The sequence below is a fragment of the Nanorana parkeri genome, unplaced genomic scaffold (assembly GCF_000935625.1).
Source record: "Nanorana parkeri isolate BGI_ZX_2015 unplaced genomic scaffold, ASM93562v1 scaffold142, whole genome shotgun sequence".
NCBI lineage: Eukaryota > Metazoa > Chordata > Amphibia > Anura > Dicroglossidae > Nanorana > Nanorana parkeri.
The window spans coordinates 353,433-369,855 of NW_017306410.1; the positions used below are offsets into that span (position 1 = coordinate 353,433).

General features: G+C 38.3%; 1 protein-coding gene across 1 annotated transcript in view; it reads right to left on the minus strand.

Annotated features, from left to right (window-relative positions):
* Positions 1-8,937: 8,937 nt before the first annotated feature.
* Positions 8,938-16,423, minus strand: part of LOC108785100 (coiled-coil domain-containing protein 92) — a 53,891-nt gene continuing 46,405 nt past the window's right edge. The window contains exons 3-4 of the mRNA XM_018554108.1: positions 15,143-15,190; positions 8,938-10,295 (exon numbers count right to left, since the gene is read on the minus strand). Of these exons, the coding sequence (XP_018409610.1) occupies positions 9,559-10,295; positions 15,143-15,190 (785 nt within the window). The 3' untranslated portion in view covers positions 8,938-9,558. The remainder of the gene's footprint in view (positions 10,296-15,142; positions 15,191-16,423) is intronic.

Genomic DNA, 16,423 nt, shown 5'->3' on the forward strand with positions numbered 1-16,423 from the left:
AGTCAACTAGATAGCTGGAACACCTTCATAAATTAGACCCTGAAAATCGTTTACCCTTTCCACTTCTCAGGAAAAATAAAACATAACTTGTGTGATTTATTAATCCATATGTGCTTAATCTAGTTACTGTATACATCAAATGTATAAGATAATGTAAATTGTAATTTAAGTGAAAAGCTGCCCATACACATTACAATTATCTGCAGATTTTCTGTGGTCAGATGGAAAAAGGGCAACAGATTGGCCCAGGTGGAGATTACTCTATCCACACAGTTAGGTGTAGATGGAGGAATCTGTTCCATCTTTTCCATCTGACCACAGAAAATCTGCAGATAATTGTAAGGTGTATGGCCAGCTAAACACATTCATAGCAAATGCATTTTCTTCAAAGCTTTGTTGAAGTTTGTTCAAACTATGGCCAATACATCTCACAAGATAATGCATTCATTGTGGTGGTTTAGACATTAAATTTATCTAGAGCCAAACCATTTATTTCTAGTTTTGGATAGTGTAGGGAATGGGTGAAACCTCGGATAGGTATTTTTGCTGCTGTCGGTGTTCTGTTGGGGAGATTTTCCCTCTTTTCCTATAGTAGAATCACAACAGGAAGTGAGAGGAAATCTCCAAAGGAAGACAGCTGTCACCAGAACAGAGCTGGCATATTTTTCCTCTACTCCTGTTTTGGTGACAACTGTAAAAATCTGGATTTCCTATAATTTCCTGTGCCAGTCACAATGACCACTAAGATAAATAGAGGGGATACATTTCCCTAGCAGTGCCACGACAGCAATACAACCCTTCTGCTCGCCATCCAAAAATAAAGAAAATGTTTGCCTATAGATACATGTTATCCATTGCCCCCGAAGCCATGCATCAGAGTGGGTGTATGGTGATAATATTAACCACAATATCACTGGTCGTGACTTTTCCTACAAACTTCCCAGAAAGAGACTTTTACAGGAGAACAGAATGTTCTTCCAGAAACATCCATGTCAAGGCTAATGACCTGACATCATCTATCCTGAGTCTTTATAAGGAGATGTGATATATTTGCCGGGTTGTAATAGGGATTAAGCCTTAAGATAACTGATTCTTTGTTGCTCTTCATAAAGGATCTGTAACTATGACCACCTAAACAGAATTACAGGCAATTTTCTATAAAACTATATATGGTTGGCCAATCGTGATAAATACAGGGCACTTATCACAACTGGGTGGATGCAGGTTATACACAAATGCAAATTTTATCCACAGGTAATTAGAGCATAGGTGACCTGTAAAAGTCAATCTAGTACATGCAATACCCCTCAGAGTTATCACTAATGCTAGATGACATTTAAAGATGTTTCTTGTGTACTAGCTCTGTAGCTGGCTCTGCTGTCTTTAATATTTATGGCACCAGTCTTTATCTACCTCTCTTCTGTTGTCCTAAGCTGCATCATACTTGGTTTACCAGAACAGACCGGTAGGTTCTTGGCCCAGGCTCTCTGATCTCATCCACACATCCTATAATCTACCTCTTCCTGCTATGAATCCACCACTGTGCAAGAAAATACTCCTGAATTACAATGCAATGGTTTAATGCCATCTTGCAAAATTTTACGGTTAGCTCCGTAACAAAGACCAGAGGGCACCACCAAAAATTGGTGGAAATTTTTTTTCAACACACGGGGCGCAAGGGGTTCTTCACAGTTAGAGCGGTTAAGGTCTGGAACTCGCTGCCGCAGGAAGTGATTTCAGCTAAAAGTGTGGACTCATTCAACAAACTCTTGGACGAATTCCTTGGAGACAATAACATACAGGGGTACAAGTACTCCTAAGAGCAAAATCACACATGTACTCATACACACCAGCTCAAACATAAATGCATACATGCAATAGGTTGGGCTTCATGGACTTGTGTCTTTATTCAACCTCAAATACTATGTAAAAATGTTCCCGATCATTGCAGAGCCATAGTGTGGGACATAAGCAAAACTCTCAGTACTAAAGCCACCGGTCACAATTAAAGTGACACTAAACTCGGGAGTTAAACCTTAAAAATGCATTCAGGTACCTTAACTATTAACAAAAATGTATCTTATGTGTGTTTGACTTGGCTGTAGGTCCTCAAATCATCTCTGAATTGGTGCTGACACTGTCCTTCCTTCTGGAGGGTGGTTACCTTGGTTCCCCATGGTCCCTGTGTGTGTTGTAAGTAGCCACCACTCCAAGCTCACTCCCAAGATGGACTACACTCTCATGTTTAGTTTACTCATTTGTACTGAGATTGTAGTCCATCACAGGAGTGAGTTTGGAGTGGTGGTTACTTTACAACACACACGGGGGCCATGGGGAACAAAGGTAGCCCCCCTCCAGGGGGAAAGACAGTGTCAGCATGAATTCAGAGATATTTGAAGATCTACAGCCGAGTGATAAACAAATAAGATACATTTTTGTTAATAGTTAAAGTACTTCAATGCTTCTTTAAGCTTTAACTACTGAGTTTAGTGTCACTTTAATACTGTCAAATGTGGAGGGGAACCCACTTGTAACTACTATCTTGGTTTCATCTATTTAGTCCTGGACTATGATCCTCCCTAGGTATCAGTCTAAAGACAAGCACATGTATCTGCAGGCAGCACAAACTTCCTGCACTTTGTCAGTAATGCTAGTTTATACACTATTGGCAAGAAAGGTTCATTTTAAGTCACAAAAAGGTCTCTCACAGTTTAAAGTACATCTTAAAGGGAATAAGGAACTTGGTTCTGCAGGTGGTCATAAGGGTACTACAATTATTTACACCGCAGGCCAACATTAAACAACTCCTTTTTGCTCATCTGTATATTCAATACCAAAATGCTAAGCATATTTATTGGGCAAAGCATAATTACCTGTAACCCTTCTAAATTACCATCTACTCTGACATATCTGTATTGCTGACATTGCAGGTGTCTACAATGGCAGCTAAATAAAGATAAATAACTAAATAATACTCACATTGCTTTTTCCTCTTAGCTCATAAAATTACTGGACTTTCTCTTTAATGTATTTTAGACAATGGGCCTCATCTATAAGAGGGAAACGTTTTCTAAACATAACATCTGTCTTCTAACTTGTCTTCTAGGACTCCTTTAATGGACTAGGACTCTTTTAATGCATTACATTGTTCAGCAGCTTTATGGAGATATAAGGTAGACAAAGAATTTCTGTGTCTTTAGCTTATACAAACATGCAATAAATACAAGTACAGAAGCAAAGCAACATTACCAGCAGCAACATAGAAATAACACAGAAAACACAACTTTTTATTGCTAAATAAAATTACAATGAAAGAGCAAATCAATCCAAAATGGATTCAATGCTCTGGGTGGAGTGGGTGGGTTTTTATCCCTTGATCTGTCTTTATTACAAGTCTGGTAGAAAGATCTCCATAAAAGATATCCGCCACGCTTGTGACTGAACTATCAGGGCTTTTCAAAACGCCAATTGCTGTGAAATACCTCAGTGGGTTTACAATATTTCTCTATACAGAATCAGCAGTATTTCTCAGAGTCCATCGGTAGAAGTCCTTCGAAAGCAATCAAATTGAAGCCCGTTACCAGAAAATATAGATCAATTCTGCTGCAGTGTGAGACATACCATGATGGAGTTTAGGTGACAGAAATACTGTGTAATATGTCATTTATAGCTTTTGGGTATATATTAAGAAACCAAAATGTGCATTAATGCACTGTGTTAATGAAATGCACCACAAAGATGTGAATGGGCTCTAAAAATAGGGCTTCCTGCAAAGAAGAACTTAGATACTCATCTGTCCAGCTGCTGACTGCTGCAGTAGTATTGAAAGAATTACCCATTGAAGACTCTATTTTTTGGAATGTCGGATTCCTGGCCTTTTCTGTGCTTAGTTGTTTGATTCGCTAGCCCCATGCATCACTACTCTGTCCTGTAGTTGATGGGACAGAAAATTGATGCTACCAGTATCAGTTTCTGAAAACATTTTAGCAGAGAATTCCACCTTACTAATGAAACCAGGAGAGGTGAGTATTCTAGTTCTTCTGTTCAGGAAACCTTTACTTTAGGTTTTATTTTAAGTGATAGAATCACTTTAGAATAAACCTTTTACAACCTTGAACAATTCAAACTGCCATAGACGAAAGATGAAAAAAAAGAAGAGGTTACCTTCAGTGAAAATGATCAGCAGATCCATCAATATACGCACCCAATTTTATTGCAGATCTGGACCTTTCCTGTAAAAGTCAAGTGTGACTCCACCCTGTCCTTCCCCCCAAGTCTCCTTGTTGTTTTTATGTGATTGACATAAATATAGAGTTAGAAAGGGGTAGGGCCAAACTAGACTTTTACAGGGCAATCTGCATATAACTTTAGATGCATATATTTATTGATCTACTGAAACCCCTGCCGATGTGCAGACCCTTTAATCAGATCGGCACATTTTCTGTATCAATACCAAGGCTAATTCTAAGGTCCTCTACCAGTGGTACATGCACTCCAACGGATACTTCTGCCATCTTCTAGAAGAAACTAACTATAATGTTATATGGATTTATTCATAAATAATTACTATTTTATAAGTAATTTTAAATGATTAAAAAAAAATTGTTATGATAAACAATTATGTAGTAGTGGTGGTGATGGTGGGTTGGCTAGTGATAAACATATGTACATATCTTAAAGGGTACTTGAGATAAAGTGACCCAAACCAGGGGATACTTGTCAAACGTTAGCTTTTAAAAATGGGTAAAAGTTTAATGAATTTCAGAAACATTGCACTGAACGCCTTACTGATTATCATGGTATGTCTCACTGAATCATAACATTCTACTTATTCCCATGATTTTTTGCTTTACAAAGACTCAGACTTATGGAAAGAGGTGGACCGAACAGATAACATATACTTTACAAAATGGTAGTTTGTGTACTTTTGTATCGTTTGAACACACCATGATCATTAATATTATGGCTTTTCTTTTTCTATGCTTATTGCTTTAATACTTACACAGGAATAGATTGTTAAGGGAGTAACAACTGGAAGTTGATTTATAGTACAGAAGGATGTACAGAGTATGTCCAAAGCTTCCAGACACTTAAGTCTTGAACAATGCTACTGGATAGAACTGCTGTTGCAATCAAATCTTAAAGTTACAACATTAGGACTTGATTCAGGTAAGCCCTTCCTATGCCTATGCTTGTCTCATAACAGCCTCAAACTAGCTAGCCTTTGAAAATCCCTTTAAATGTATTTATTAAAAAAGACTGAACTCCCAAAACGCTTTACTTAAAAGATAGATGTGCTAGTTCTTATACTGAGATGTGAAAGTGCCATGATATTATTCATCCTAGTTGGAAGCCTCTTTCTCTGGGTTTCTTCTGCCAGCATTGGACAGACATCTTCAACCTGGCAAGTAAGATTTTAGATGCTCACAGACCTGTCCCTGCTTGCTACGAGCAGTCAACCACCAAAACTGAACATAGAGTATACAGTATTTGCTAGTTTCTGGACTCACATAACAGTAGTAGTTATCAATGAAAACTCTTGTTGCTCAACAGAAGAGGCAGCATGGATCAAATCTAAAAATGGGTAGTCAGAGAAGGAACCAGGGCTCCAGACAACAATGTAAATGGTTGTGTGCTGTGTCTATAATTCCTTTTAGCTTAATTTGTATAAAAACATATGTTTAAGTATGGTGGTTCGGCACATTTGTATTATTCATAAACAAAGCTTATCATGATCTTGTGGGTTGATTTACTAAAGGCAAATAGGTTGTACATTTTGCAAGGGACTTTTCCCTTAACATAGTTATTGAGGTGAAGCTCTGCTGACTTCCATCATCCAATCATCAGCAAACAAAAATACTGTTGTTTTTTTTAAATTTTCCATGCATGTTATTGGATATTCTTTGCAAAGGGAATTCTAACCACATTCACTAAACTAAGGGGAAATTTACTTGCAAAGTGAACAGCTTATTTGCTTTTAGTATATCAAACCCTTTGTAACTGTTACATAAAATCAATAAAGAATATCTGTCATAAAAACATCATATAATGTTTTCCAGTGTACAGGATAAAGATTAATAGTGCCACTTATTTGGAGAATTAAATTAAGTAATTGTGTCTAAAGAACCAATGAATCACAAGCCAATGTTGTGTATGTGCTGGTGGACCCAATGATAAGGTAATGAAAACTTTGTACTGTAGCCTCAAGAATGTATATTGGAATCCAGCTTTGCCAGCTGGACTGGTCATCCTAATGATGCTGTGCCTATAGTGTCTACTGGCATCAAAGTGACCTATGTTTTAAGTATTATAGGTCTTTATATAGAGCTATGCACAACAAAGTTAAACAGTGTAGTAACGCATACATTTATATTTTTTTTGTACATTCTTAGAAAGTGATTGTGTCCTCCAGTAGATACAATACCTTTTCTCACATACAGTGTCTGAACGTCTGGCACTATGGAAAGATGATATCCATCATCAAACAGTTTGCTGAAACATGTTGCATTTTGTCATATATCTATATTTAACGGTAGTCAATAGCCAATGGGTGTACTTTTTAAGACATCCTTCCTACGTATTTCTGTTTTCCATCGGCCTTCACCTAACTTATCCAAATTTCCCAGCAATACAGAACCTCCCTTGCTCCACCCCGCCTACATAAAGTAATGCCAAGAAGGAGATAAGTAAAGAAGGCAGGAAGTAAAAGGAGTATCAGGCTGCCCCTGTCAAATAACATAGCTCTTAGATAAGCCATTCCTAATGAACACGAGTATATTGTTATCTACTGTTTCTATAAGAGGACAGCATCAGAATTAACATCCACCCAGAAAATCCTTATACGACCACTTTCATTCCCAAAAGAGCACATTTTCAATTGGCCAATAGCATGTCCTTAATGCACAAACTGCTGTTGACCCATATAACTCAAATGAACCATGAACCAATCAAATCATAATACATTTTAAATCAAAATAATAATATTATTAAGAATAAATATGTTGTCAGAGTTATCTGCAAATAATGATAACAAATGTACATATGATCTGATCTAGCTATACCTAATAGCAAACAAGAGCTTACTAATGTGGAACACACAGCCAGCAGGCTTCTTTATCTTTCCAGTGCAACACCCAAATTTCAACAAGACGATCTTTGAAATCCAAGTTTACCCTACCGGGATGGCATTCTGGCATAACATGTACCGTTTCAAACCTGCATCGCTATTTTTCAACCATGAGGAACAATCTGTATTTCAAGTCACTATCAATCATCTCCTTTTTTGTTTTAAAATGTGTACTGGGAAAAAAAAGAACTGAAATCTGACTGGTTGCATTGAGAAACACAAACAGTTTGTATTTCAGACCTTTTGGGGTTATTTAGTAAGGCAGTGCAAAGCGCAGTGATAAAGTGCAGTACCCCGTACAATAATTAAAAATATTTGTGTTTATTTAAGTCCGATCAGTTTAACAAGATTTCTGACCAGTGGCTATGGGTTGAGACACTTTGTACCTTGCCCTTTGAAGTAATGAATTTAAAACTAAACTAAACTAAAACTAAAAACAAACCTTTTTTGGGGGTTTTACTCCTCTTTTGGGTCACAGGTGAACATTTAATAATCTACTCCTGTGACCCAAGGTCAGCATCTGGCAGGCAACTGTCCATTAATTGCTGACAGTGCGGAGATCAGGCCTGGCAGCCTGCTTCTGCCTCACTAAAGCCAGAGCCATCTGTACCTGCTCCCTATCCTTGTCTGTCCCTCCAATGAGCTCTGGAGGAACAGAGAGAAGGGAGGGGGAATCCCTGGGGGGTGTGGTGATTGACAGTCACTGCTCTGCATGGAGAGGACTGTGAACTGAGTGATCAGCAGTTCGTGATTGCGCAGCTCTCGATCTGTAGAGCCAGCGTGTTACACTGCAGACTCTAAAGGAGTTATTCACTAAAGGGTGAAGAGTTTGGAGAAGGCAGGAGCAGTGAACAATCTAGGCCAAAATAGCGGATTTGGAAAAATTCCCCAATTCAGCTTATTTTGCAGTTTAGCTATGTTGTCCTAGATTGTTCACTTCTCCTGCCTTTTCCAAACTCTTCACCCTTTTTTGAATAGACCTGTAAGTATTGGCAATACATTTTACTCTCCCAATACTTCTCCTTTAATGACTGACTTTGAACATTTTTAAAATGAGAGTGAATTGGATATACATGAAAAGTGTACCGATTCGTTTTATCACCCTGAGAGGTCCATACACACACCACATATTTTACTAGGAACAGAGGTTTAATAAGCATGTGGTTGATCAGCGTTTAGTCTTTGTGTTTCAACAAAGCATGGAGTTAACTAACCAATCATTTTTTTTTCTAATTCATTACAGACAGGGCTTTGGCTTACTTCTAAGCACAACGGCTGTAGACACTGATTTTCATAACTAAGGGTAAAGCGAGGATGATATACATTTTTAATGAAAGCTGACAAGAAAGGACATAGTTTGGAAACTGATTATTTTATAAAGATTTAACAAAACCATAACGGCAGAGCACTAATGAATAAGTAAAGTGCCTTCCTGTGTCTAGTCACTAACTGACATCACCTGAAAACTCCCTCAACAAATGCTTCAAAGCATAATACTGACTACATGGCATAAAGCACTGGAGGAAATGGTACATCAGCTTATTGAAATACAAGTATCACTTTGGTATGTACTGAAACTGACATAAATCAGAAATAGCAATTGAGAAACCAGCTCGTTCTTTGTTCAACTGTGCAAACTGTAGTGTTGTCTTAATAAACATTTTCAGCAGATGTAAAAATAAATAAAACCTCTTTTTCCTTATCGTACAAAAGTCATACAGAAGTACATTTCATTAACCTGATCCCTGAATTCCTTGAGCATAAATTAATCTGTTTTTTTTGTTTTGCTTTTTTGTGTGACATTAATTCAATTAAAAAGTACAAACCTTTACTGAAATCTGTTAAGGAACACAAATAAGGAAAACATTCAGAAGTTCAGTAGATGTTCCTTGTTTAGTAGAATCTCCTGATTATTGTGACCATGCGGTCAATGATACATGTTTGTTTAAAGTTTGTGTTGTGATATTCACCAAGGCCAAGCAGCAAAGAGATCTAAATTATCCTAAAAAATCATATACAAATACCATATAAGGCAAGCAAATTGCACTGCCAAGAACACTGCACAGTCTGTCATATTCTTGTAGGAGGTTTCAAAGCCAACTTTGAGATTAGTTATGCCATTGAGCATTCTTTTGTGGAAAACCAGTATTGCTACTTTGTGTTTACATTTTGTTTTTATATTTAACAAAAGGAAGATATATAATAGCAAATTTGCAGAAAGGACTTCCAAAGAAGATATGTTGTAGGGAAACAGAGGCAGCTGGAAAAATCTTCCACTAAGCAATGAGGAAGAAACGTAGCAGATGTAGGAAGACTTCATAAAAGAGAGCAGTGCACGTGGACATACAGTGTAACAACCAGTTTATTCTACAAACTCTCCTACTGGATTAACATATATCTTTTTAAGAGGACTTCGGACAGAATGTCCTGCTTCATTCGGAATCCCTGGAATCTTGTCGAGCCAAAGCTCGCCTCTTTCCTCTTTCACTTTTTGGAAGTTTGGCTTTAACAACAGGAATAGAAGGTGGTGAGTCCTCATTATCTGATGAAAGCTTCTCCGACCACTGACTGCCAAGTGCCATTGCGCCACCAACATGACCTTTGCCACTCTTTTCAAGGGTATGAGATTTTGGTTCTGGTCTCTGCCGGTGATGTTGCAGGTATCGCTTGGGATATAAAAACAGAGCTGGATCTGGCATCGGTTCCAGCTCATCATAACTGGTGATCTGCTCCCTCTGAAAGGAGTCTCTTGCTATATCCTTGCTTGCAGAACACTCAGCCCTCCATGCACTATGATTCTTGTGGACTCTCCTCTTGACCTTTTCCTTCGGTTGTTTGACTACTGAGAGGTCAAGGGGACAAGATGATACTTGATTGCTGTGCTGCTTGCTTTGCTGCTTATACTTGATGGTATGCAGTTGGAAAGATAGATAAGCTGCAGCTTCAGTTTGCTTGTGCAGCTCTGTATTTAATATGGTAACTCTGTGACTTCTTCTCTTCACTTCCTCCAAGAACCTTTTTTCCTTTTCCCTCAGCTTAGATCTCAAAGCTGCAACTCGATTCTCTCGATGATAGAGCTCTTTCTTTAAATGCAGGTTCAGCTTTTCTTTTTCACTGTACCGGGCTTCCAGAATTCTGCATTTTTCCTCCATTTCCAGCTCAATTTGATCTGAGAAAAAAAAAAAGAGACATATTAAAGCATATGTATATTTTTCATCTGGAGCATGTCTTCACTACCCAATGGTCTGGAATGATCCGGAACTGTGATGATGTTATTGTTACGAGGTGAGGTCAGGAAGACTTCTGTTGTGCATGGTGAACCATGACTCGGTTAACACTGGAACAACATCAGACATCATAACATATAGCTACAGATCTAAATGTAGGCTCATTTGCTATAGTTTCACAAGTATATTTCTTAACAAGTCAAGCCGATAAATACTACATGCCTCAGCTTCATAATTGATTACCAGCGTGCAGATAAATCGATGTACAAGTGAATACTGAAAAATACACTAAGTATGATCATATGCAGGTAGATCACCATCAAAAGTGACAAAGGATAAGAAATTAGTTGGACACTGCCCTGCCCATAATATTGTTATGCGCAAATAAGCCTACGTTGGTTGTGGTGTATATCTAAGGGTCCCGTTCACACATTTATTTGAATGGCACCTGACGCACCTCTAAATGCACTTGGTAACATGTGCTCAGCGCAATGTTCTGGTGTGAATGGGCCAGTTTAGGAATCCCCCCTCATCTTTCACAGAAAAAGACAGCAAACCTTCAACAGTCACAGGGAAACACTAGAGGTAAACCAACCAACCAATTCTCTATTATCTATTTTGACCAAAAGACACTGTTTGGTCCACCTGAATCGATGATTACACAGACCTGCCTGGTTAGGATTCCATGAACTTTATGATTCTTTGCAGATTAGACTCTATACACTTTTCTGGGAAAACCAAATATTCAGGACTTACCAAAAAAGGATGACATTTGTCCGATACGGAAAGTCACCGTATTTTTAAACCAGTTGGATTGTGACTACCAAGGATTTTTGTATCTAGCTGCAGCTTACAACTGCTTTCACCCTAGCACATTCACTGAATGATTATCACAAGCAATAACTATTTATCAAATCGCTGTGCAAATGTGCTGCTCCTTCTTCAGCAGTATCTTGGCGTAGTAAGGTCTTTGAAGGCAGGACACGTGCTGCTCTAATTGATACAGAGGTACAAAGGAGGTCAAAAATAAAGACTACAAGACTTGCATTATTTCCACATTGCTGTAATACTAACTACAGGTCTGTAATTTCCATAAGGGCACCAAGCTTTAAAAGGTTCAAACCATGATAATTTTAAAAAAAATGTTGTTTACCTCTTTTGGCCACCTCTGGACATTTGGAACTAAATTTGGCAAGTGAACTATTGTGGTAAATGTTCACACAGGAGGAGTCAGAACACTCACTATAATGTAAACAACACATCTCTACTTTCCTTGTTTGTTGGTCTGCAGTGTCAGCTTCCTACATAGCCCAGGGTGGTAAAGCTAACAGGGGCAACACAGCAGTCAGCAGGATAAAAGGTTGCAAACTAACACCTTGCAAAGTGATAAGTGTGTGTGTTTTTGTTGGTGGAACAGTACACTGTGCACATAACTATGAATGTAAACTTGAAGCAGAATAGGGCAGTTAGCTTATCATCAGTTCTAGATGTACTGAAACAGCATAGTAAACAGTCTTTGTAAGATTTTCTGCCTCCAGCCTTGTTGTACTTTCTGATATTGTTAGTGTACTACTAAACTGGGGTAGGAGGGCTGCAACAACAGACCATTCAACCAGGCATGCCCTATGCTTTCAGCCTTGTTGCTTCATACAATAAAAATAACTGAATATATGGAAAACAACATACTATTGTCAATAGCACATTCAAGCATTAGTTTTTATTAAAATACATGTATAATATAAGGAATGATGTTCGTACAAAAGGGCATCATTATTCAGGAGTGCCTGGGGCAGCATGATGTCTATACACAGCCCTGACTGCCAACATAGATTTTTGGGGCATTTCAATACAATTTTTTAAACACTGAAAACATGGATTCAGGAAGGTTAGATCATTTCATCATGCTGCATTTGTTTGAAACCATAGTTAGTTTACATTTGATTATTCATGACACTTTATTGTTGTATTTCTTCATTGTGATGCTGCGTGGCTTGGGCAGTTTAGGAGATCCCTCCACCCAGCGCAACAGACTCTTATTAATTGTCTTTCCTTTGAGTCACAGCTACATGATTTACATGCTGTAAGCAGACACCTTTTGAAAACCTGCTAAAACATGACTTAATAAGTACAAGTTTTATTACATGTGTTATAAATGTGAGCTTATTGTCTTGCTGGAGGTAAAAAAAAAATGGAGATTCTAAGAAACTCGTTTACTCAAGTCACAAGATGTTATGTGGTTCTGTCTGAAAACTATATACGGGAAAATAACTAGACATATGAAATAGCCATTACTGGGTTATCGGTACAAATGGAACCATGAAAACTAGGCAGAATAATTCATTTATTTTCATACACTTTATAGTGGAGTAATCCTAAACAGGAAAAACACAACTGCAATTATACAACTTGGTTTATGTGTAGCAGCCTTTCTCAACCGGTGTGCCGTGTCACCCTTGGGCGCCTCCTAGCTTTGCCAGGGGTGCCTTCAAATTTCTGATGTGAAGGGAGCTCCTGGTGTGAACTGGGGCTTCTTATGTGAAAGCAGGGGGGTTTGCCTGGGGTTCCACCTTAAAATTCATACCAGAACCCTGTCTGGAATAAGAGTTTAGTTTTTTTTCTGGGCAGTGGGGCCAACGCATCATAATTACATTTAAGTTTGTTACCTTTTAGACTGGGGTGCCTCAAGATTTTGCATACTAGATTGTTGTGCCGTTGAAAATAGGTTGAAAAACACTGATGTATAGACATGAATTAAGTCCCAACTACAGCCGAAATGTTTATTTTGGATAGAGTGGGAATGGTCAAATGCTTTTTTATTGCTGCCCATGTCCCTATTTGGATTATTTTACCCTTACCTTCTGTCAGAACAGGAAGTGATGGGAAGACTCTCCAAGAGGGACACAAACAAATACAAAAACAATTTTTTTAGTAGGGTGAGGAAGGGTTAAAGAACAAAACTTTACTAAACCCTTGTAGTACACTGCTTTTGCCTCGGTGCAAAAAAAAAAAGGGAGGGAGGCAGGAAAAAAAAAAAAAAAAAAAAAATAGAAACAAGAGAGCAATTATACATACAAGAAATTGAATCATTATATTTATAATTGTGTTTAGAATAGCACCATATTATATAATGGAACAGAGTTGATAATTAGAGGGATATCATAATGGTTATGTCAATTTCATTTAATCATTTCCAAGTTTTTTAAGTGATGTGTTATAATTTTTTTTTAATTATACATAAAACCTGCATATCGTTTTATCTTTAAAAATTAACGTCTCATTTAAGGTGCACCTTTGACAATAGTTTTGCGTAGCATTCTGGGTTTTCTAAAGAGAAAAGGCCAGCTGTAGCAGTTTCTTTGGTGACTGTCTTCAGAAGTAGGCATCATGCTCCACAATCACACCAGGATGATAATGACTAGGGACGAGTGAATTCATTTAGGTGAAATTGATTTCGCTGTCAAATTAACAATTTGTTGGTGAAATTTTGTGAAGAGGCAACTCTCAATTTTGCTAATTGAGCTGCTTAGGTGAAATATCTACTATTGTTTTCTTTATTTAGAGTTTATTTTTATTGTTGGCTTATTTAGGATAGTTTCTTCCATTTTAATTAGGTGTTCTCTGTGTTTGTGTTTTTTTGTGTATTTGATTGTGTTGTACTTGATTTCATTTTTTACATTTTCCTTTTTTTTCCCACTGACAGTTTTTAATTTTGTTACCATAAAATAATAAGGGGCTATTTTTTGGCACAAAAACATGTCCAGGATGACTAAAAGGAACCATATTTGTATCCCTCAGGAGCTATTTAAAACACACTGCATCCTTTACAAAAATACCAAAAACCACCATCTCTATTGACTCCAATGCATTTAGCTGAAAATGGTGACAATTCACCAAAATCCTCAGGTTCATTTGCCATAAATTCAGGGAAATAAAGACTCAATTTTGACTAGCCTTAATTATATTTATTCAACCTCCATCAGGTGTATTATGTGATTATTTTAACAGAAACTACTTCTAGAATTTGCTGTTAGAGGCAGCAAGCTGTTTTATATGCAGAGTTACTTTTCAACTGTACAGATCACCAAACAATACTACAAAGAGAAGTGTGGCTCTTCATAACATACCCTGAGCCCTCCTTTTTTTTTCCGGTTCTCTTGATAAATGTAATCAGAAAGGTGGAGTGATGGGCAGAACATGGAACCAAAATAAAGTAAATAGTAAAGGAAGAATCTGGCCGCACTCTGTTCCCTCTGACATGTTTCACCCAATTAGGAGAAACATGTCAGAGGGGGCGGACCCAGGGCAAGACTCAGTGTCACTGATGAACCTTCAACAAACTGATTCAGCGTGGTATGGAGTGCGGCTGGATATTTCTCTTACTATTTACCTGTTTGGTTGGGGCAAGGACACACTCCTGCCTGCAAGCACCCAGCTGTCTTTCCCTAGCTAAAGCTGTGGAGATAGTTGCTTTATTTCTATGCCTTGGAGTAAGGAAAAAGTAAATGTTTACGCTTAATGTCCCCTCAAGCCCTGCAGCCCTAGACACAGGCCCGCAAGTACCTCATAGTAACTATAGTCCATACTGTCGTTGCCTAATTTAATCTCCATATAGCCCCATCTAAACACAGCAGGTGGGGAAGAGAGCTAAATTACTCCTGCGACTCAGTCAGGTATCTGTTGCATTTGTCTGACTAAAAATTACACTTTAATCTTTTAGTTTTGATCCTAATATTAAGAAAATATGTATAAAACACTATACACCCTTTAAACAGCAACAAATCAACCATACCTTGCTGGAAATCCTCCACTCTTTTTGACTCCAACTCTTGTGTAAGCTCTAACCAAGAAAATGAAAAAAATAAATAAAATTAATGACAAATCTAAAATACAAATGATATGAGCATTTTTGATATTTAGGCCCTGCATTATAAGTGTACACGTGAATTGTGAAAAAAACGATATCTTCCAGGTAAACCTTTCTCTACACAGTGTACAATGAGACAAAACGTCAACATGCTCAACTTTTACAATTAATTAATCCATGGAAAAATGGTTCTTGTCGGTCTAGGGTTCATGTACACAGACTTAGAATAATAAGGCAGCTCAAAGCGAAGCAATGCATCACAAAAGCATGTAATTACTCCAGCTCTGGAGTGCTTTGGTCAGACTTTGAGATCGATTTGAACCGCATAAGTCCAACACTGTATCTCTTTTTTTGCCACAAGATGTCCTCAGTCTTCCAAGTTGAAAACCACCCATCATCACCTATCCCAAAAAAAGCATAGCAAAGACTCTGAGTGCAAGGTGTTATGGCTCTATACTCCTTAAGCCTGTCACCCAGTACTCACAATGTATTAAAGCAGTGAGTGCTAGTGCCAGAAGACATCAGAAAAAGGTTAAAAAAAAGCATGACATACAGCTGGCTGGGGCCTCAAGGGGGAAGGGATGCATTGGTGGGGGGGGGGGAACAAAACAGAAAGTTAGGCTCCAAGTGCAAAGTAATAGTTTGATACTATTACTCCGTAGCTGGAGCAAATCAATGCTTTTGTGCAGCATTGCTTTGATCTACTTGAACAGACAACTCACTTTCTGTCCTGGTGACCAAAAAGAAAGTGAGATATGCCTAACACACATACTCACAGCAATACTACTCGCCAGCGCCATCTAGGGCTGCTAGTGTCACGCAGACAGCATTTGTTCGGCTATACAACGGATAGAAGGTTTGGAAATTAATCTGTTAATGACTAAGCTTTAACCCTTTCGCTGCCAAGGACGTATGGCATACGGACCTACAAAAGTGCTTCCAGCTGGCCAGCTCAGTACGTCGTACGGACCTGGCATTTACAGTTCTACTATAAGCTGATGGTCGCTTTAGCGACCATCAGCTTATAGTATAACTGTTCAGCAGACTGTCCCCTTTAAATTAATAGCTGTCATCAGCGGCTCAGAAGCCGCTGATGACCGCTATTATCAAAAATACCGGGCGCCCCCCCCCGCCGGCACTGCCGCTGCCGGCCGCCGGCATCTGGAGTCTCTCATCCCTCCCTGGAGCCATCCCAGGGAGGGATGA